The 20,491-nt window shown below is 35.4% G+C and overlaps 2 protein-coding genes across 4 annotated transcripts; both read right to left on the reverse strand.

The window, feature by feature from the left end:
* Positions 1-84: 84 nt before the first annotated feature.
* Positions 85-12,671, reverse strand: LOC112559220 (dnaJ homolog subfamily C member 5-like). Of its 2 annotated transcripts, XM_025230279.1 has the most exons (7): positions 12,515-12,671; positions 8,941-9,022; positions 6,997-7,053; positions 6,000-6,152; positions 5,469-5,600; positions 3,972-4,061; positions 85-3,297 (listed from the first exon to the last, which is right to left on the reverse strand). In XM_025230279.1, the coding sequence occupies exons 1-7, from the start codon at positions 12,541-12,543 to the stop codon at positions 3,094-3,096; spliced, it is 747 nt and encodes a 248-aa protein (XP_025086064.1). In that variant the 5' UTR covers positions 12,544-12,671; the 3' UTR covers positions 85-3,093. The 2 variants fall into 2 exon arrangements, with proteins under 2 accessions (XP_025086064.1, XP_025086065.1); XM_025230280.1 differs by lacking the exon at positions 3,972-4,061 and having other exon boundaries at positions 12,515-12,670.
* A 1,244-nt stretch (positions 12,672-13,915) lies between these two features.
* Positions 13,916-19,939, reverse strand: LOC112559217 (beta-sarcoglycan-like). Of its 2 annotated transcripts, none has more exons than XM_025230275.1 (7): positions 18,661-19,939; positions 17,481-17,711; positions 16,934-17,125; positions 16,576-16,615; positions 15,908-16,059; positions 15,435-15,548; positions 13,916-15,139 (listed from the first exon to the last, which is right to left on the reverse strand). In XM_025230275.1, exons 1-7 carry the CDS (start codon positions 18,697-18,699, stop codon positions 14,930-14,932), a joined length of 978 nt encoding a protein of 325 aa, XP_025086060.1. In that variant the 5' UTR covers positions 18,700-19,939; the 3' UTR covers positions 13,916-14,929. The 2 variants fall into 2 exon arrangements, with proteins under 2 accessions (XP_025086060.1, XP_025086059.1); XM_025230274.1 differs by having other exon boundaries at positions 15,435-15,572; positions 18,661-19,934.
* Positions 19,940-20,491: the final 552 nt, after the last annotated feature.

Genomic DNA, 20,491 nt, shown 5'->3' on the forward strand with positions numbered 1-20,491 from the left:
ATCTGCTTGCAACATTCCATAAAGGCAAGTTCAAATAAATTATTTTACTATTTACGTTATGATTAAAACAGTACGATGCTCAGGTTTAGTATAGACCGATTTATTTATAGTGGAAAACCCACTCAATGCATTCCTGATTGAAATTGCATCACTTGCACATTTTGAAAACCCTTTCATATATCAATTTATGCCCAAGGGTTAAGTCTACGCAACATGTGTTAATTCAGTGTGAGTAAAAATGATTTAGCTCCTATGCCTAAAAATTCATAGAAAGGAAAAAGGCCATAACATTTGGATGCTGAAAAGCAGAGGAATCATAAGGCAGGCATAATGAAAGCAATATGCACAATATCTTTCATCTCTGCTTAAATTTATACGCTAAAGTTGAATGATAACAGCTAAGTACTTCACAAACAAAAAAATAATACCTTGAAGGACGTTCACAAAACACTTTACTGGGCAGATGAGAACAGTTTTAGCATGCACACTATGTCATAAAGATCCTAACAACCAACAGCACAAGGACATGGGAGAAGGTATAGGATTCCAAATTAAAGGCAGTCTTATCACGAACTGGCATCAGCAAAGAAATAGACAATCACTGCACATGCAGCCTTGTCAGCACAAATGAAATGCAATTATCACATGAAATGGTCCTTGATGCAAACGCATCACTTGTAACCTACAAAAGTGCTTTGTGAAAGTTCTATACTTTGTTCACCACCTGAAAGAGACAAGCTGATGTCTAAACATCTTTCTACATAAAAAAAATTCTGATTAGCAAATCATGGATTAATGAAAACCAAAACCCTACAATAAGGGTTTTGGAAGTACTGTACACAAGCCTTAAAACTACCTTCCACATACCTAATTTTAATAAAGATAAGCTTAGGCATGTTGCCTGTAGGTCATGCTCAAACATTGCCAAGATGAGTCATTAACAAAATATCTGCTAATGGTCTTGCCAGAAAACAAACCCAGCTGAATGAATAGACATACTCCTTCCATCCAATTTGAGATGAAAGATATACAATCACACTTTTGTTTTAATGTAGCAAGCTTTCTTCCTTTACCAATGAACACTGCCAGCACTACCCCAGTATCTTGTCATGGGAGTAGAAGAACACATGAAAACTTTACAATCACATGGGTAGGACACTTAATAGTTCATGTTTACATTAAACTGCCTCAGGGGAGTTAATGCTTATAATTTGCTGGAATTTATTGGAATACTTTAAAATAATCTTGTTTCCTTCTAGCCCCCAACTCAAAAATTTAAAAAAACCAAAAATCTTCTCTGGAAAGTTCCGTGCAATAGAGTTCAACGCAAAATAATTTTACAACACATCTTTGATACAATGAGACAACATATATATGCAGAAAATATGTGGTTATATTAAACAGGCTTCCCAACTGATTCACAAAAGTGAATGAAGTAGCTAGATCAAATATATCTGTAAGGATTCACTGCAGGTTTACAAAAAATAAACAACCGAAAAAACAGCCTGTAACAATCTGATTCACCTCTGGTTTCACGAGATGCATAATTATATTTCTAGAGCAAAGGCCTGGGTACTTTTCAAAGGCGTCTGGAAAAGAACCCTGGACAGCTAATTAAGCACTATAAAAAGACATCCCTTTAAACCTAATACACTATGCAAAAGTACACAACCTTTAAATAATCTGGACGAATTACCCGGGGAACTCCACAATCATTTAAGTTGCATTAAAAGGTACATTTTTTAAAATAGATCTGTCTTACATAGACTTGTTTTCATAAAAACAAACTAATAGAGTTTAAATGCGGAGGAATGCTGTTTTCTTTGCTCTTTAAAAAAAAAAAATTCTTTGTTTATTCATTTCCCTATATCTTCACAGAGAAATGTTGGTATGATGAGGTTTATACAGTTGATTGTCACAAACCACAGAAGCAAGAGATACTTCATGTGCAATCAACTATTTTACCATGTACAACATGCACATGACACATACAGCTTAATTTCAAACACCTGCCCCTGAGTATAATCATGGGAAAGAAAGGTGAAAACAAATTCAGCCACCTGTGGCAGTTTCTGCATCAGGAGGTCTCACCGGCTTCTGAATGTCTCATCACTGCCTTCATTTTACCTAGCTGTCTAGAACCCCCTTCCCTTTACAGCGGAGACATGCAACATTATTGTCAGCATTTAAGCAGCAGCTAAAGATGCTTTTTTGAGTGATAGTATGTGCTTAGTTGTTTAGATACTGCAGAATCACGTTATGCTGTTTTTTTGTCATCTTTCTTTCTTTTAAATAAAGTACTCGAGCCGTTATGGAACCAACCCTTTTGAGTAATCTTCTTTGTCATCATCATCATATGACAGGTGTAACTGTAGCATGCTTGTCCCCCGAGGAAGCAGAGTACATCAGAGAAACTATGATTAGTATGAAGACAGAAGAATTTATTTTTAATACTCTGTCTAGTATAATTGTACCTGCCAAAATAAATTTTAGTACTTTTATCTGTTGATTCTGAACAAAAAATTATAAAAGTGGCACACAGTGTTTCTACACAGATACTGATCAAGGCCGTTTAAAAGAGGACAACAACTGTTTTGTCTTGCTTTCCAAAGAGGTTAGTCACTTGTATTTTGGCTCCAGAGAACTTGTGCATTCAAAAGAATATATACACAGACTGCATTTGTGTCAGTGACGTTAGAATCATGTTTTGGAGGATTTCTGATGAGGGAAACTAAGGTGCCTTTACGCCACTCACTTAAAAAAAAGTCATAAATAGTATCCAGCCTTTCCTTTACAGCAACAAAAACCCATCTTTTCTACAGTAAATTCCCTTTGATAGTTTTCCATAATGGTGTCCACACTGCTGTGTTGTAAATCTTTCATCATATTGCATTGGTCTTTCTTTCATTCATTTTTGGTCACATTACTGTCATATCTGGGACAAAGGCAGAGATAAAGAATAATGTAGTTGGAAAAATGTAACAAAGAAAGGAAAAGTCCCATCGTTTAGTTTTTATGGTAATAAAGAAGCTCAAGAGTAATCTCCCTTGTCCCATTACAGCCATAAGCCCACTCATCCAAGATCTTTTATCACTAGCTAGCATCTGTTGATGGTGAAGTCCCTTCTTTACCAGCCCCATACTTCGGCTTGGAGTCTGTGTTTAAAGTCGTTCTTTCATCGGCTTCGAAGGATTCTGCATCTTCTGGAGCAGGCATAGGAATAGGAGCTGCTTGATGCATTTCAGACGATGGCTGTGCTGTGATGGGTGTTCCCTGTGGCGACGGACTGTCTTCTTCCTAAAATCAAGATCAGAACAGATATAAAACAAGAAGTGGGCATGCAATATAATACTCTTTTTGATGTGAAATGTTAATTAATATTATTATCTATTTTTATATACGCAAGCACATACTAATATAATTTGGCAAGTTTCTGAACATTCTGGCAACTTGAACACAGTTTAATAATCAATAGACTTTTATAACAATCACCATTATACGGCTCAATTTCCCAATCAATGGCAGGCTTGATATAGGCTCTATTATTACTATTGTTATAGTTATTCACACAATTTATTAAGATTCTGTAAAAAAAAAAAAAAAACCTAGCTAAAAATATTTTGAAAAATTTATTAAAATTCTGCTTGTTAAATTTAAGAAATTATGAACAAAATGACAAAAATAACTAAAAGTACCAAAAAGAAATATAGTATGATAAACAAAAACATAATCCGTCAAGACATAACTTAAGGAGCAGAAGACTTTAAAATATCAACATTTACTAGCAACAAAAAAATGTATATATGTATAACAGACTATAAATCAAAACATAAGCACTCAATGATTCCGTGCTAAATCACAAATGAAACCCAAAACTACTCGATGCCCAGATCTTTTGTGTAAATGTCAACCAAATCATTAACAAAGATGCAATAAAGTATGTATTGCAACAGCTTCATTCTCATAATCACTTCAGGATATCTGGAGCCAAGGCTTCTTCGCTGTGCAGATATAATGATGATAACGGTGTCCTCCATGCTCTGTCTGTTTCTTACTCTTGTCTGTGAAGAGATTATTTCCATAGCCACTGATCAAATCAAATCAGCACTTGCTCCAACTTTTGATATTCTCCACTAACAAAATCTCATGTTCCCAGACAGCACAAATCTTGGTGCCCACCCTGACACATCTTTATAATGTACGGTGCAAGGCAATCTTTCTTGGATTTTATATCAATACAAGCGGATTACACTATATTATTCATGCTGGTCTCCTCAGCTCCCTGCTAAACTGACAAGCTTTGACAAAGCTCAGAAATGCTATGCTGTTTTACTCCGATTTTAATTCGCATTGATGACAAGATTGCTAAATTTCTTTCAACCAGTCTTTATTTGACCTTATACTTACCTGTACCAACCAAATAAGTTCTTAGGTCATTTATAAAGGATATTTCTCTGTACTATTATGTTAAGCATTTTTTTTCTGGGTGGAATTTCTCATTCCATGATCCTTGTTAATTTTGAAGACTTTAAACTTCATGTACACTGATTTAACATTTTCAAGATCTTCCTGAACAGGATAGCAAGTGAAAATAACCACAGTGACCTGAACAACAAAAGCAAACATTGTGATTGCTTTTTTGATCACTGGTACATAGCCTGCTTCTCATTCTTGCAAATGTTAAGATTTCACATGGATTTTGTCTGCCTGCATGAAATAATGAATACTGTCATGTCATAATGTGGAAGACATGTTGTAAGCCTAAGGATAATCTATCTATCTAATCCTCTGCATCAGGTTGCACATAAGGCCTCCCTAAGGATAATACATTGTCTTAACACTATGAAGCATTTCCTGCCTAAAGCACGGTATCTCAACAGAACTGAAAAAGAACACAACTTTCTGAATGGAGCTGGGTGAATAGCAGTACAATCAGCCTCCTACAGAAAAATGAAAATATTATTAATAATGTATAAACATTTTTTCCAAATCCATAGCTAGTGACTTTTGTACAGGAACCAAGAGGAGTTAAAACTTATATAATCATCTCCCATATGTCTTATTTGTAAAGATATTAATAACATAATTTTTAAAATTCATGTCTACAGGGAATGCACAATGTCTGTATACAAGGTGACTTTCTGGAACGTTGCAGGAATCACATATTTCAGTTCAGAAACATGTGGTTCACACAGTGTCAACTGAAGCATGCAGTTTGTGCAGTGTTCCAGACAGTCACCTCACAAATGTTGCAGGGCATGAGCAGGAGAACCTGGTGGAGCATTTGGCTATGCAGAGATCATGAAGGGACCCATACAGATGTTTTGGATGCCTAAGAGGTAATCTTTACCTTTAAAAATCCTTCCAAAGATAGGGTTATACAAACTTTGTGCGCACCCTGTACAGTAACCTTTATAATTTATAATAAACCAGAATCTTTCTAAACATGATCTGAAAGGCCCGCTTACATGTAAATTAGCATAGTCACATTCATCTTCAGGAGCCTGGGGTTTGCATTTCCCACAGCAGAAGTTGCAGCAGAGGAAGCAGCAGCAACAGCAGTAGCAGCCTGTTATGATGCAGCAGAAGATGGCCAGTGCCTGAGAGACACAGCAGAATTGTGAGCTACATGTGTTCAATTAATAGTAATAATAATAAAAAAAAAACAACTATTGGAACATACAATGTGAACTGTAGATGATAACTTTCAAGTTTTAATTTATTTTAAATGATGTCTTAAAACAGGGGATGAAGATGATGATCATGAATACTAATAATGGTGCATATGTTATAATCTTGAGATGTTTTGAAGATAAAATTAATTAATACATTAATGGAAAATGAACTTAGGAAATTATAAGCCACATGACAAACTTTGTTTAAGTCACTTATACTCAACAGTCTTCTTTTCTAAAACTTTCAGTTTGTGATGGTTTAATCCAAAGGAACGTGACAAGACAGAAAAAAACTCAGAGGCTAAAACAAAATTTTTCTATTACCTTGCACCAACCGCTAGTCAAAACAAGGTAAGCATTGACATTCTCCTCCCCAAACTGCTCAGCAGCATAAATACCGAGGGATCCATATCTATCATAGATGAGCCTCTTTGAACTGTCACTCAAGATTGTGTTGGCCCGGTTGATTTCTTTAAACTGTGAGGAAAAAAATGTTGCATGCGTTATAATGATCCAGGACAAATATACTTGAAGTTATACAAGAAACACTAGATCAGCCACAGTTTGTGGGATAAAGTAACATTAACTGTACACCAGTATTTCTCTATAATTAATGGAATTCTGCATAAACAATTAGTGGACAAAGAGATACTCAAGAAAACTGGTAACTTTTACCACTGCAGATTTTTTTTTCTGTAACATATACTAAAGATGATTGCATATGCTTTCTTACCTTCTAAAGGGGAGTGGAAGAGGGGTTTAGAACAAAAACAAACAAACTGGAGGCCGGACATTCAGAAGTTGGTTTTGGGAAAACAACTTCAAATATCCCACTAATTACTACATAATTAATAGTAAGTGCAACTTGTTTCTAATAAAAAATTATATTTGCTCTATTTTTTTTTTTCTTTTTTGTATTTTTGCGGTGAAGTGGCCCGCGACACGGCTGTCCGAAATGGATACGGCCCGCGACACGGCTGTCCGAAATGGATATGGCCCGCAGGCCGAAAAAGGTTGGGCATCACTGGTCTAAGCTATATGACATTAAGTGCTAATAATCTGTTTAGAGCAGCTTAGCAAGTGAAACTAGAATTTCATGCATAATGCTAAGTATTACAGCTAACTCCACCAACATTTTATTTTAGGACTTACAAAGCTGACAATTAAATACAATATCTTGCATTCATAATTCTGAAAGGAATATGTCTGATTTAAACAAATTACACGCCAACACAAAAGTGCGCACTACTTTCAGGAAAAAAAATGTGTATAATAATCAGACTACTAATTATAATGTAAATATTGAGAAAGTAATTTAAACCTTTTCTACAGCATCAGGGTTTCCAGGGTTTTTGTCTGGATGGAACCGCAAAGCCAGCTGCAACAAAACACGCCAGGTACTTGTGACAAACAAGATTTTCTCCACAATATTCTCACTGTATTTCGTGACTTGGTTACATAAAAAGGAAGTTCATCATTTCTCGTGTGATCACCAAATTATATGAATATTAACACCACTTTCTATTCATAAGATTATAATCCTGTTATACGCAACTATACCTCAAAGAAAATCATCTGTACACCTTCAGACAATTTAAACACATTATCACTCCGAATAAACTGTTTAACATTCTTTATAAAATACTGATGACGATAAAGGAAGACATAAAGAGGGATGCACACACTTGTATCATGTTCATCTGGTAGTTAATTTTATTGCAAAAAAAGTTTTATTATTATGAAGAAGAATGTCTAAATAATTGTATTAATGCCTTAACCCAGGAGTGCCCAACCTACAGCCCATGAAAGTGCCTCATCTGGCCCATTCATTTTAACCAGACACAACATAATTTCATTTTTAACGTCATGATTCTGGCCCATAAGATTTTATATCGTGTCCAGTGCAGCTCTCAGGCGAGAAAAGATTGGGCACCACCTCTTTAGTCCCTGTCATGAAGACTACTGGTAATAACAAAAAAAAAATTGTTGACTATATTATTTGTATTATGGAAACAAAAGCAATGAGAATCAATATAAGGTCTTTCTGACTTATCTTAGGCTTCTGATACATGAATATTAAAAAAAGTATTTTCCCTCATAATAATAACAATGACAAAACATGCTTTAAGATTTGTAAATTTTTTCTTTAAAATACTACTTTCTGGAATTTCTTGTATGAGGGTGGGGGAGGCACTTTGCATGCTAATTATCAATTACTTTCCACTTGAAGTCAAATATTTTTAATGGATAGATTATAAATATCCCATTTTACTGACATACATTTCAGCCTTTGTCTCCTTGCTGGCTTTATCTTTTAACTGCATTCTACATCTTGACTTAATCAGTGATTTGAGGCAAGAAACCTAAGAAAGGTATTTTACTTGTGGTGCTGACAGAAGCCAAGCAAATACATATCTTTATGGTAATACTGGTAAAACTTCAAACGTGACACAAACTTAGCTTTACTTGTCCAACAGACTTGAGTTTAAAAAAATGCTATTTCTATAATGATTCTCATAATTTGGGAACTAACTATATAATGTAATTTTTATAAATTTATTTTTGACTGTGACAATTTTTAAGCTTTTATGCCTATTATAATAATGCCCACTGGATGCATTCCAAATGACCTTAGTTTGAATGCAACCAGTTAATGCAATGTTTAACTACACATGCATTAAATCCACCCATCTAAAAAAAATCATAAAAGTCTTTAAATAAAACCAGACAATTTTTAATTAAAAGTTGCAGAAATTATTTTGAACCCTTGATTTGTTATTTATATTCAGTTGCTATAATATACATTATGACACACTGTTAAAGAGTTAAAACAAATCACAAACAGAATGCCCTAAACAAAATGAAATATACTTTGAAAGGATCAAGCACAAATGCAAACAAGAGGAAGCCCTTTCTATCTCCTGTTCTACCAAGATGTTCCCTGCTTCCTGCCTTTAATCCCGCACTGGGAAACACTTTAAAAAATCAAAGATGCAAGATCAGTTTTGTCCCCATCCCCCAAGCTGCATTCCTGCTTGCTGTTCTGAGATATGTTGCAGAGAGTGTAGGCATAGGTAGTCTTTCTTTTCTTGTGTCAAAGTAAGCTCTTTATTATATTCTAAGCCTACTGAAAATTTTCTTTCTTAAGCACTCATAGCTTGCAGAATTAAGTAGTTATGCATTCTTCCTTGAATAATAATAATACAATGAACATAGTTCGGTGTTGATGAGCTCCACATCATATTATTATTATAGCACATATTACCCGTCTGTAGGCTTTTTTGATCTCGTCTGATGATGCCCCCTTCTGAAGTCCCAAAAGTTCATACAAAGAAGTCCCAGACCGGCTGCAACAATAAGTTCATAGCTAAACTCGAAACACTGACTTCTGGAGCTCACTTTTTAGTTTTTTTAATACAGTGAGTATAAAGCCTTTCAAAACATTGTTGTTGGTAAAAGAGACGTGGCAAAAAAAAAGTCAGCTTATTATGTAGCAGTTTAATTACAGCTGTCTCCTTTCCTGCATGCTTCATTTAACAATCTAAATGAGTCTGAGGCTGTGGGTGATGTTTGGTAACTAGTCACCTGAAACAGAAATTAGAGCCTACAATCTGTGCACTCATCTGAGGCTTCGTATTTTGATTTAGCTAAATGGAAAAATGTTTCTTGAAAAGGCCTAAAGCACAAGCAGGAGTGCTGCATTAGTCTTACCAACATGCACCCAGCTTGTAACTGTACACTGAGTGAAATGAAGGTTAGAATCATGGGTCAGAAAAGGTATACAACTCAAAATTAAAAAAACAAAACTATAATTAAAAACTGAAAACAACTAGAATTTCTTTTCTTTCTTACTCCCAACCACCAGGAAATGCATGTGAATGTCATAATCATTATCCATTAGCATGACAACAGAGTATGGTTTGAGAATCTCAACAAAAATTGTTAAAAAAAGGTAAAGGTTGTCCCCTATCCTTTTCAAATCATTGGAAGGAACCCACACTTTTTTCAGGCCCAGCTTTTCTTAGTGGAAGCAGTGCCCATCTCCTCTCACTTTTGCTGCTTTATTTTTCCCCAACCTTCTATGGAGACAAGAACCCATTCCTAACAGCTAGGTGCAAGTATGCTGCACCACACACCTTTGGTTTCAGATGCCAGTGCTCTAACCAATCAACCATATGCTTTTCCCACCAAGGTCTTCCAATGTCTGAGCTTTATCATTCTTTAAGTATCAATGATGACTTAAAAACATTCTTCATCATGTGTAATATTCAAAATTAATTAAGGTGCATATCTTCTTCTGCTATGACAAGGGGGACAGAACCAAGACTGAACAGAGAAAACTGCACCCTTCCATTATTATGACTGAATCTTGTCATGTAGAATGAAATTAGGTATAATAAAACAAACAGTATGCCTTGTCTCTTATATGCAGATAAGCTTGGAGTTTTTACCCAACAATTTGAACAGTGTTTTTTACTTTTAAACTTAGATTACCCAGTTCCTCCACACACACTCTCTCTTTCTGCAGTACTTTGTATTACTTGTACTAAAATATGCCAGATGTCTAAAGTGTTTGAGAGTACCCCTCTGAGCACATTCTTCTCTTACACAAGGAAAAAAATGAAGCTGCCAAATGATAATTGCCCTGCCAAACTCATTACCTCAACAGGATTGAAAGGGACAGTTTTGGTGGTGTGTCTAATTAGAGAAGCAGGACTGTAGTGTTCCTGCACATGCTTCTGTAATTTTGGCATTTACAGATCATGACTACTCTGCTATTCATTACAACACCCCACTTCCACACACACAGAAGTAACCTATGTTTTCTGAGTAAGCATCAGTAAGAGACAGCTATTTGTTTTAATGCATGTACATTAAAGTACACGATGGATAAGACTTAAGACGCTTCTAACAATAAACACACAGTATGCAGTGAAACACTGAACAAAAGATGCTTGGTACATGCACACTAGAAATGTCCTCAAAGCTCACATGCACCCACTTTTCACAAAGAAATATTACGAAAATCTGTTCTTAGCCCAGCTTTTTTTTTTTAATCTCTCTAATGCCATTAGATTTAGAATTAGAGGTAAAGGGACAGGAAGCATTCATGGCACACATATATGCCACACCTTTTTGTTAAGACTTTAGGGTTTGTTTGCGCTGGCCTCTTTTTATGATTTACAGCAGGCAATAATGCAGCTGCTCCAGCTTATTTTCTTCCTGACCTGTCTAAACAGTGATTTATTTGTTTTAAGGTGTAAGAATTCATATTTTACGATTTTACATCTCATTCAAGCTGAAATATTTTTAATGAAAATATCAGTGTGACTCTTTTTCATGCTTGTATTTTGTCATTATTGTTCACAAGTCATAATTCCACTCCGCATACACTTTGAGTCTGCAGTGAAACAAATAAGGACTGTTTGTCAACACGAAAACTAGATGCTGAGAATTTTTGACAAAGACAAATCTAGGATTGAATGAAGTAGAACTACAGCTTTACATTATTCCATACAGAGCTCATGGTGGAGCTTTTTAGTCACATGCTGCTTCCTTTGTGCATGCATTAAATTTCCATTCCCTTCCTGAATGTAAATGAAGGATAGCTTATTAACTACAATATTGACTTCTAGGACAAATCCTTTGTAAGGTATATCATCATTTTATTATGTTAACTCAATTTTATGTCAACTTTATCTTGACTCACCCTATCTTGTGTGTTCTATCGTAAATTCAATACAGTCTACTTAACATGCTTGTTTTGCCCAAAAGCCATTAGCACGGCTTTCAAAATGCATGCTATTACAGTTTAGCAGTTTAATGAAAGGCACAAGCTGGGGTTTTTTTTCATTTTAGTCCTGCTATTTACAAATACAGAAACAAATGTAAACACAAGTACTGAGTCATGTTCATATACAATTTTGTATTAGCTGTTATCACCAATATTCTTTAAGATTGAACAATCTTAACATCGTTTAGTGTTATTAAATAATTACACTTATAACAGTACCTCTTTATTTTCCAGATTAGTAAAACCTAATTTCAAAAACTGCTTTAAAGGTGAATGTTTTACAGTTGGATTAAAGGGACATAACTGTATAACCTAATACATTTAAAATGCTGGAAGATGATAGCAGTACAATTAAAAGCATTCACTTTTGCACCCGTTCTTAATTATCTGTCAGTACAGACCTTTGCTGAAATCATGCTCATCTTCCACGGTTAGGTCACATGAGCTTTGCTATTTCTTTTCTATGCACAAAACAGTCAAAAGTACCCATTCGCCTTGTGAAACATTTTTCTGTTATTATGTAGGAAATATGGATACGGGTGTTCATGAAACAAAGCCATAGTTTACTACTCAAAGCAAAATTTGTACTTTATTGCTGTCTGTGTGGGTGTGTGCGTCTGTCTGCACATCTGCAAGCGAATAATACCTACTTCTCTTAAAGTGAAACAGATATATGAAAAAATGTTAAATAATCGGCCGTTCTATCACTTATAAAATTGACACATATAATTGATCAAGTTAAGTCACCGCTTATGTATAAACTGATTATCGAAGATTCGTTATTTGGTAGTCAGCAGTAAAAGCTAATGACATGTATGGAAACATGCTACACAGTTATACAAAAAATAAATCCTAGCTGTACTTCACAGTCTATAAGATAAAGTTGGACCGGTATAACGTTTTGCTCTTTACTCAATCTCGAAATCGAGAAAATGAAGGCACTAGCTCTAAATAGCAGAGGTAAGCAGGCAAAGCAAGGATCTGGACTTTTAACATTTATCACAATTTTACCCGTACTAAAACAGCCGGTAAATACCATACTCACGAGTACGATCTCTGCCGGAGAGTCGACATAATAGATTGTCTTGGACTATCACACTGAAGCTTTAGCAGAAAGTTCCGAAGGAGTCAACATTGGCGAGAAGCTTCATAATTACTGGTGCGCCATGTTGCTCAAGACGGGAGGTAATGCTCATTGGGTAGACTATCACTTGTCTCTACAAGGGTTACGCCCCTTGTAACATTCATGGTGTAGTGCATTAAACAAAATTACTTTAGAATATCACGTTTAGTCAGCACAAAGTATTTAAAATAGCTTTATTCAAACATGCAAGTGTTGAGAATGTTCACTATATCCTCGTACTTCTGTTAATATTGAAAACAAGTAATGGGGACAAGTCACAGGACAAGAAAGCGTTGCAGCATTTTAGTAGCTCAATTCTGACCTAAGGCGTCATTGAACAGACAAGCATAAAAAACTGTGCATTTAAGTATAAAAGACACATATTTCTATTGCCAGCATAAAGCTACATTTCTCACACAAAAATGGACTGTCCTGCTCCCCTGAGTTAAAGTACTATTTTGGTGAACCCTTTTCATCATTCAGCTACGTGTATTAATTCACATAAGAAAACAAACTGAATCAATGGTCATATAAAAATTTTATTATTCACTTGACATAAAAGAGAAAATTAGGCACATCCACTGTATCTCAATCAAAACTTCAAAGAAACAGGTGCTATACATCATTAAATATGAAAAACAATTGCACAAGCAATGACAATGACAATTAATTAATGCCATTTCTTTATTAACGAGAGGTAAAATAAGCAAGAAATTTTTTTTTTTCCATTTAGCCCTCACCCTTTAAAGAGATCACTAGAAACACTTGTTACTTCTGTACTGTCTGAAACTTGAAACAAATTTTATTTTTAGTCCAATTAACTCCCTGTTAGCAAGATATTACAAACTGTCAAGTTCAATGTACCATGAAGATAAAAGAAAAACTAATAAAAAAGAAAAACCTCATAAACAATACAGTGTTGATCTATTTTTCATTATACCTATTAATTAATATTACAGCTGGGATATGATTCAAATGCAAAAAATTAAATTTCCTGATTCTATGAACAAGAAAAATAGTTCACTACATCACTCCATTTGAGGGTGTCCAGTCACTTAATCCCCAGACACTTCATCCCCGACACTTCATCCCCTAGACTTTTAATCCCCAGACACTTCATCCCCAGACACTTCATCCCCGACACTTCATCCCCGACACTCAAGAACAATTTTCATATCATATTGTTGAAGAACATTAAATTTACTAGCTTATATGAACTTTAACTAATGTTGTAGATGTTCAAATGACGTTGAAGTTAATAGCATGATTTGAATTTGAATTTCAATTAAATTTTTCGCTGACTTCATAATTTTTATAGTTAAGGATTTAGTTTAGGGATTAAGTGTCTGGGGATGAAGTGTCTGGGGATTAAAAGTCTAGGGGATGAAGTGTCGGGGATGAAGTGTCGGGGATGAAGTGTCTGGGGATTAAGTGACTGGGAACCCCATTTGAGGCTGATACATTCATCCTATTTCAGACAAATGACCCAGCAAACACTATGTTTTTAGCTTGGCCCAAGTATTCGTGTTTGCTGGGGAGTAGAAGCAGTACTCTGTGACAAGAAAACCAGCACAAATTTGATATCATAATTACATTAAGATGACATTGTTTAAAGTTATACTGCATGGCAGTAAACAACTGTGGTCTTACCACCGAGCACACTATATATCTGTACATTAAATACATGGCATAGGCAGCAAGAAATACCTTCATTGCAAAAAGATATATTACATGTATGTAAGATATAAATCTATGCTGAAGTATAACATTAGATCACTTCCCTGCAATTTATAAAAATAACTTTATAATAAACATTAATTCTTTGCAGTATCAAAGTAGAAATAAGTAGGAAAAAAAGCTTTTAAGTCACCCAAGGTACTTTATATGTTTTAAAAGAAAGCAAGATCACTGTATAAATTATTTTATTTATCATACAGTAAAGACATGTATATGAGTGTGTACAAATCTATAATATGCATACATAAAATTTTCATATTGCAAGAGGCATAAACATAACTAACCTTACTATTTTAAAGCAAATATAGCCCTCTACTACCTCACTTCTTTGATCTTCTTGCATATATATATATACCCATGAACACATGAATGTGCAATAATATAGGCATATGTACACACACTGGCATGTGTTGAGAAGCACCCTCTCAGACATTTTTAGTGAAAATAAATACATTTGCAAATAAATTATTGCATTATTTAACAAATTTATGATTTCATTTAATTTCAAACAATTTAAAAGCAGTCTAGATGCATTAATAGTCTACCTCTCTCTCACACACACACAGACGCACAACGAGGCAGGCATGCATCTAAACACTATTAAGCCAAACAGGGATTCTGGTCTTCACTAATGGTGTGACACCCCATTCCAGGCTCTCTGATGTGAACTACAAAAAGTCGGCCTGTCTTACTACAGACACAAAGCTTGGCACTGGTAACAGATAAATTGCCTGGAGACCCTGCCTTTATTTGTGGAATAAGGTTGCTGATGTATATACCCACATGACCTTCAATTTTCACAGCTCCTTTCTGTAAACAAACATAAAATCACTTTCTTTTAACAAAGACATTCTTGGTGCCACAGGCTTGCTGCACAAACTTGCTGTAGTAATCCAAATAATTCATCTCCTCTTAACAAAGTATTCGATTACCATCAAACATTACCAATCCTTTCCAAACATTAAGGTTCTTTTCCTGGAGAGAAATGCATGGTATGCTCAAATACATGCACAGTCATTGTCAATGAGCAGTAGCGTCAGTAAAATATAGCTCTGATGATTTAAGATTACTTTAGATGACTTTACATTTCTCTACAAATACTTACTATTGCATTGATGGAAACATTTTTTGCCTGTAATATGGTTTCTCTCCTGCTCTCAGATTCCACACCTTTTGAACCCTCAATGGTGATTCGCTCCAAAGATTCTATGCTCAGGTCCTTAAAATTTGGAACATTTTTTATCTGCAATTTTTCAGATGGAATATAAAGAAACAAACAGTAAGAAAGATTCACAGAATGTGAATGAAAGATTATGAAAAATGGTTATTAAAAAGTTTCTTACTGTCAAGTTTTACAATGCTATTTGCATGGCTATGCTCACCACAATAACTTATTTCATACATCCAAGTTATTTGCAGGCATGTGAAACATACAAAATAAGTTAAAAAATTAATGCATTTATAATAGCCTTTCAACACAGGACATAAAAATAGAATAAGCACCAAACAGAATATTGGCTTCCAGCCAAGGATTCAGTTCCAAACGCTAAACTTCTGAGGATTCTCCTGCTAATGTACCTCTTTAGTTTCCACAACATGAGAAAACAGGTTTGAAACATTCATCAGCCTGTCAATCCTTGGGTTTTGAAGTGAGAAGAATTCTTTTCCAGATGGAGTGACAAGTTGTAAATCTCCCACTCTGAACTCTATTCCATCCTCTCTCACCATAACTGATTGAAAAGTAGGAAATATTGTAAAAGTCTAAAATAAATTATTTGAACAAGTGATCTAAATGTATCATTTCAGGTTCTTTTATAAACATTCTGAGTTTGTTTTATGGATTATCTACAACCAGAAATCTGTAAATAGTAAAATCTATGAAATAAACTACTGTTAACTTACATGAGTAGACTAATAATTCTAAGTTCATGTCACAGTCATATATATATATGCACACAAATCAAATTAACTTCAAATTATATTTGGTTTTCTATGTTAGCACAACATTTATTAAAGTACTAATAAATGCTAGCAGCAACAGAGAGCTTAAGTATTTTTTTTCAAGTCATCATTATTCTAGGGCTTGATCTGACCTTAAGTATTTCCACCACTTAATTTATCCTCTTATCCCCTTCCCACATAAAAAGACATATTTTTCAATCTGTGTTATATGCACTAGTGAAGTCCAAGAAATGGATGTTTGACTTGAAAGCAAATTAAAAGTTTTGAAGCGGACTACTTCTTACCCATAGAATCATTCATGCTCCGAGATGTAGATAAAATAATCTGAAAGAAAACAAAAATAAAGAATGTAGCAGTTGTATGCATTAGTGTAATTAGACCTCACTTTCTTGAAACTGTAAGTTAGGTCATTCTCATGAGTAGGTGCTGAACAAGGTAGAGGCTGCTGATCCCAGGTTACCCTAGTTTTCAGTTTTATGTAAACATGTGATAAGCATCAAAAGTTGTCCACACATTACAGAGATATGATGTAACTTCTTCCAAAAGACACAAAGGACACAAAAGAGATATTTAACTTCTTTTTTATCATAAAGAACTCAGAGGAGCTACCAATAAACTAAGATCTTTTATTTCTCCACTTACTGTTGAATTGACAGTTTGTAACACAAGATCTTGCTTGTAGCGGCTTCCAAGGAAGACTCCATTGAGCAACAAAGAATCAAACCAAGTAGTGTCCATAAAGCGTGTTAGAGAACCTCCTGGAATCTGCACAAGTTCCAGTGGTTCCATACCAATATGTGAGATGTGATAAATCCACATGAGCCAGACTGTGAGCTGAAAAAAAGTTATGTTTCCAACATAAAAATGACAAAAAGAATCTTTAATAAATTATGCAAAATAATTAGGCATACAATAAATTCCAAAATTATACTTTCTAATATCTGCATATACAAGCAATTTTTACACTTGTATACTACTTCACTGTTTTGATAAAACATTGTCAAATACTTCTAGTACAAAAGTAGCTTATAAGGGAAAAGCATTTTTGTTCTAGTACCATTGATCACTATATTATCCCTGCACAACTCATCCTATCATGAATCATGGCTATAAATGAGCAAGGACTTGTAATAACTGTAAGAGAAAGCAAAACTTTAAAAAAAATCTAAGAAATGTATTTATCAATTACCGCTGTGTTTAAAATGGCCACAGTTAACAGCACCACAAGTAGCACATACAAAATATATCTCTTTCTACCACGAATCCCTGCTTTGTGCAGGTAATCCTCATTAACTGAAACAAATCCAGCTCGGAAATTGCTGTTGTGCTCCTTTGTGATCTGTCTCTTCAGCTGAGACTTCTCACGCATGGACAAATGTGCAGGTGCTGACATTGTTGATAAATGTGACATCATGCTTGTCTAGAGAAACAACATAAAAATTAGAGTGTTAACGAGAGAGAATGAATTAGGAGACAGTCGTCTTTTAATAGGCTTAATAATAGTTTTAATAGCTGCAAGAAAAAAGAAAATGAAGAAGACAACCATTTTCCAAAATTTTCTGTCTGGTTGAATTTGACAATGTCATGTCTGCTTTACCTAAATCCCCCTGCCTTCACCACCCTTTCATTTTTCTTGTTTATATGTGTGGTTTGTGTGAGTGACTGATCGAACGATCAAAGACCTGGTGCTGATCGTTGTTACCAGTTTCTTTCCTTTATATTGTCTTCTCAAATCACACCACTTACTATCACCCTTATTTCAAGGGAGCAATGCTTTTTCAAAATAGCGCCATACACTTGTAGAACGTACTAAATAAAGATATATATAATAGCTCCCGGTGGACCACCATCCAAACTTTCTCCGTAACTCATAACAAATTTCATTGCTGTTAGGAATATATATATACACGAACAAGCCGACTATGTGTCATATTCACTTTTACAAACACTGATCGAATTAATAGCAATCACCAGCTATGCGTACAAAAATGCAAACAATTATGGCTTTACAAGTTTTGTGAACTTGTTCCAAAAACTTGATAAATATAAGGGAAACGTCTTTTCAAGTATCATTAGAACGAGTGAATCTCAAAGGGGATACAGTTCTCGTCACTTCTAGTTGTTCTTCAGCAGCATATATGTTAACGGAGTTTTAACACACTTGCAGTGTTATCTAGGGTCTGAAAAAGTTTTTTTTCTGTGGGAGGAGAAGGGGGACGATATTAAACCAACAATTAATACTCTTAGAACCGCAAGACAGAGGACGAAACGTCGTGATTGTTCTTACAAATACTCACTAATTAATTTATACAAGTTAAAATTTTGCGGTTCTAAACATATCGATAGCAGAAAGAGCGAAATTGCCTTACCTCCATTACGTCCAGTTCCGACGACGCCATGTTTTCCATTTCCACAGAGAATTCTGGGATTCTGGGATTCTTCTCAGTCAAAACGGATACCCGTAATATTCGTGCCCCGACAAACTTCTGCCAATAATGGGCGAGCGGGCCAGCTTTGGGCAACACTCACATTCGCGAAAATGTTCACTGGCTTGTAATGACTTCCATTTCTATCCTAATCTTTTCCATCTTTCTTGCAGCTCGCAGCTTTCCTGGCACTAATGTGGAATGAGGTGAAAGGTTATACTACACGACTGCACGTTCCTTCTCGCCGGTATACGCCATGGCGTGCTGTCTCTCAAACTAATCAGTGAACTCAAGTACCCTTTACATGCTTATAGTTGTGAAGAAATATTTTCAACGATCGTTCGACTCGATCACAGCTTCATCATATCCCTTAGATTCTCGACTAAAAGCAGTACGTGGAAGTTCCATTCTGTAACCGCCACACCCTTTTGGTGTTGTAGACTGTACTTTTCTGGGGCCATACTTTTTCTTTTTTTTTTAAATGACTACACCTGTTCTCCATTACTGCCTTTATCTTCAACATCCCACTTCAGATCAAGATTCAACGACTGGTCCAATATATAGTGGAAAAGATGTTGCGCCACTCGGGTATCGAATTTCAAAGCCTTCAGCTTTCCAGGTAAGAACAATAATTAGAATTTGCTCACGATGCGGTCCTCTAAGAATAAAGAAATATGCTGCAACATAGACTAGCTGATCAGGGACTGCCATATTTTATTGTCAACTTTATATCTGCCACTTCCATTGCATCAATAATTATGCTTATTCACGCGGCCTTGGTGTAGCTAAACATTGAAACACATATACATACTCCTGATATTTTTCCTCTAACTCAACAGGTAATTGAGAACTCGTATGACATTTAATTTCTATATAGTGAAGGGGGAGATACTAATGTGTGAGTGTGTACGTGTGTGAGATCGGTACGTATAACTGCTCAAATGAAACGACTTTGCCTACGTTTTTTGAATACGGTGAATATATAGTTATATATATATATAAACAGTTTAGATATTATATATATAACCAACACGTCAGTTGGCTACGTACGGTGGGTTAGACGTACAAGAACACAACAATGACGGAAATTGCCGCATACCCATAGATTTTATTTAGAGTTTCACTCGGTGGCTGGCCTGCCGTCTGTCCACTCTCACTTCCAAAATCAAAAAGCCTCCCTCAGGTATAAAGCTACACTACTTATTCTCTCCCCGTCGAGCGTTCCAGAACCATCCACCCCCTTTTCACTCACTCATATATACAGTGGAACCTCGGTTAGCGAACGCCTCGGATAGCGAATTTTTCGGTTAACGAACAAAAATTTCGCTAAAAATTTGTCTCGGATAGCGAACAAAATTTCGGATAACGAACAAAAATTTCGTTAAAAATTTGTCTCCGATAGCGAACAAAATTTCGGATAACGAACAGCCACGTGAACCACACGTGACCGACCAGCATGTAATCATTCGCGCTCGAGACAGTTACGATCAGTCGTTCCTTACCTGTGCGCATCCTTCTTATTTAGTGATTGTTGTGCTTTATTTTAATAAGATAATCCTCAATCATGGCTCCAAAGAAGATTAAGAGCAATTAATAGTAGTGAGGTAATGACAAGGACGCGGCCAACAAATGAATTGAAAAAGGAAATGATTTCAAAGTATGAAGGTGGCATGCGTCTGTCGGATGTATGATGTCGTATTACCGAAGAGTTTTACAAAAAAAGGCAGAAGAAGCAGACACTGGACAAGTTTTTTTCTTCAACCTCAAAGCTACA

The sequence above is a fragment of the Pomacea canaliculata genome, linkage group LG3 (assembly GCF_003073045.1).
Source record: "Pomacea canaliculata isolate SZHN2017 linkage group LG3, ASM307304v1, whole genome shotgun sequence".
In the NCBI taxonomy this organism is placed as follows: Eukaryota; Metazoa; Mollusca; class Gastropoda; order Architaenioglossa; family Ampullariidae; genus Pomacea; species Pomacea canaliculata.

Excerpts from the sequence above, each read along its gene's own strand:
- LOC112559220 (XM_025230279.1), bottom strand. The coding sequence starts at position 12,543 with ATGTCGACTCTCCGGCAGAGATCGTACTC. Across the intron at positions 5,601-5,999 it reads TGACTAGCGGTTGGTGCAAG|GCACTGGCCATCTTCTGCTG; the intron begins GTAATAGAAAAA and ends TGTGTCTCTCAG. Across the intron at positions 3,298-3,971 it reads TTGGCTCCAGATATCCTGAA|GAAGAAGACAGTCCGTCGCC; the intron begins GTGATTATGAGA and ends TCTTGATTTTAG.
- LOC112559217 (XM_025230274.1), bottom strand. The coding sequence starts at position 18,699 with ATGGAAAACATGGCGTCGTCGGAACTGGACGTAATGGAG. Across the intron at positions 17,712-18,660 it reads CGGAACTGGACGTAATGGAG|ACAAGCATGATGTCACATTT; the intron begins GTAAGGCAATTT and ends TTGTTTCTCTAG. Across the intron at positions 17,126-17,480 it reads TGGCCATTTTAAACACAGCG|CTCACAGTCTGGCTCATGTG; the intron begins GTAATTGATAAA and ends ACTTTTTTTCAG.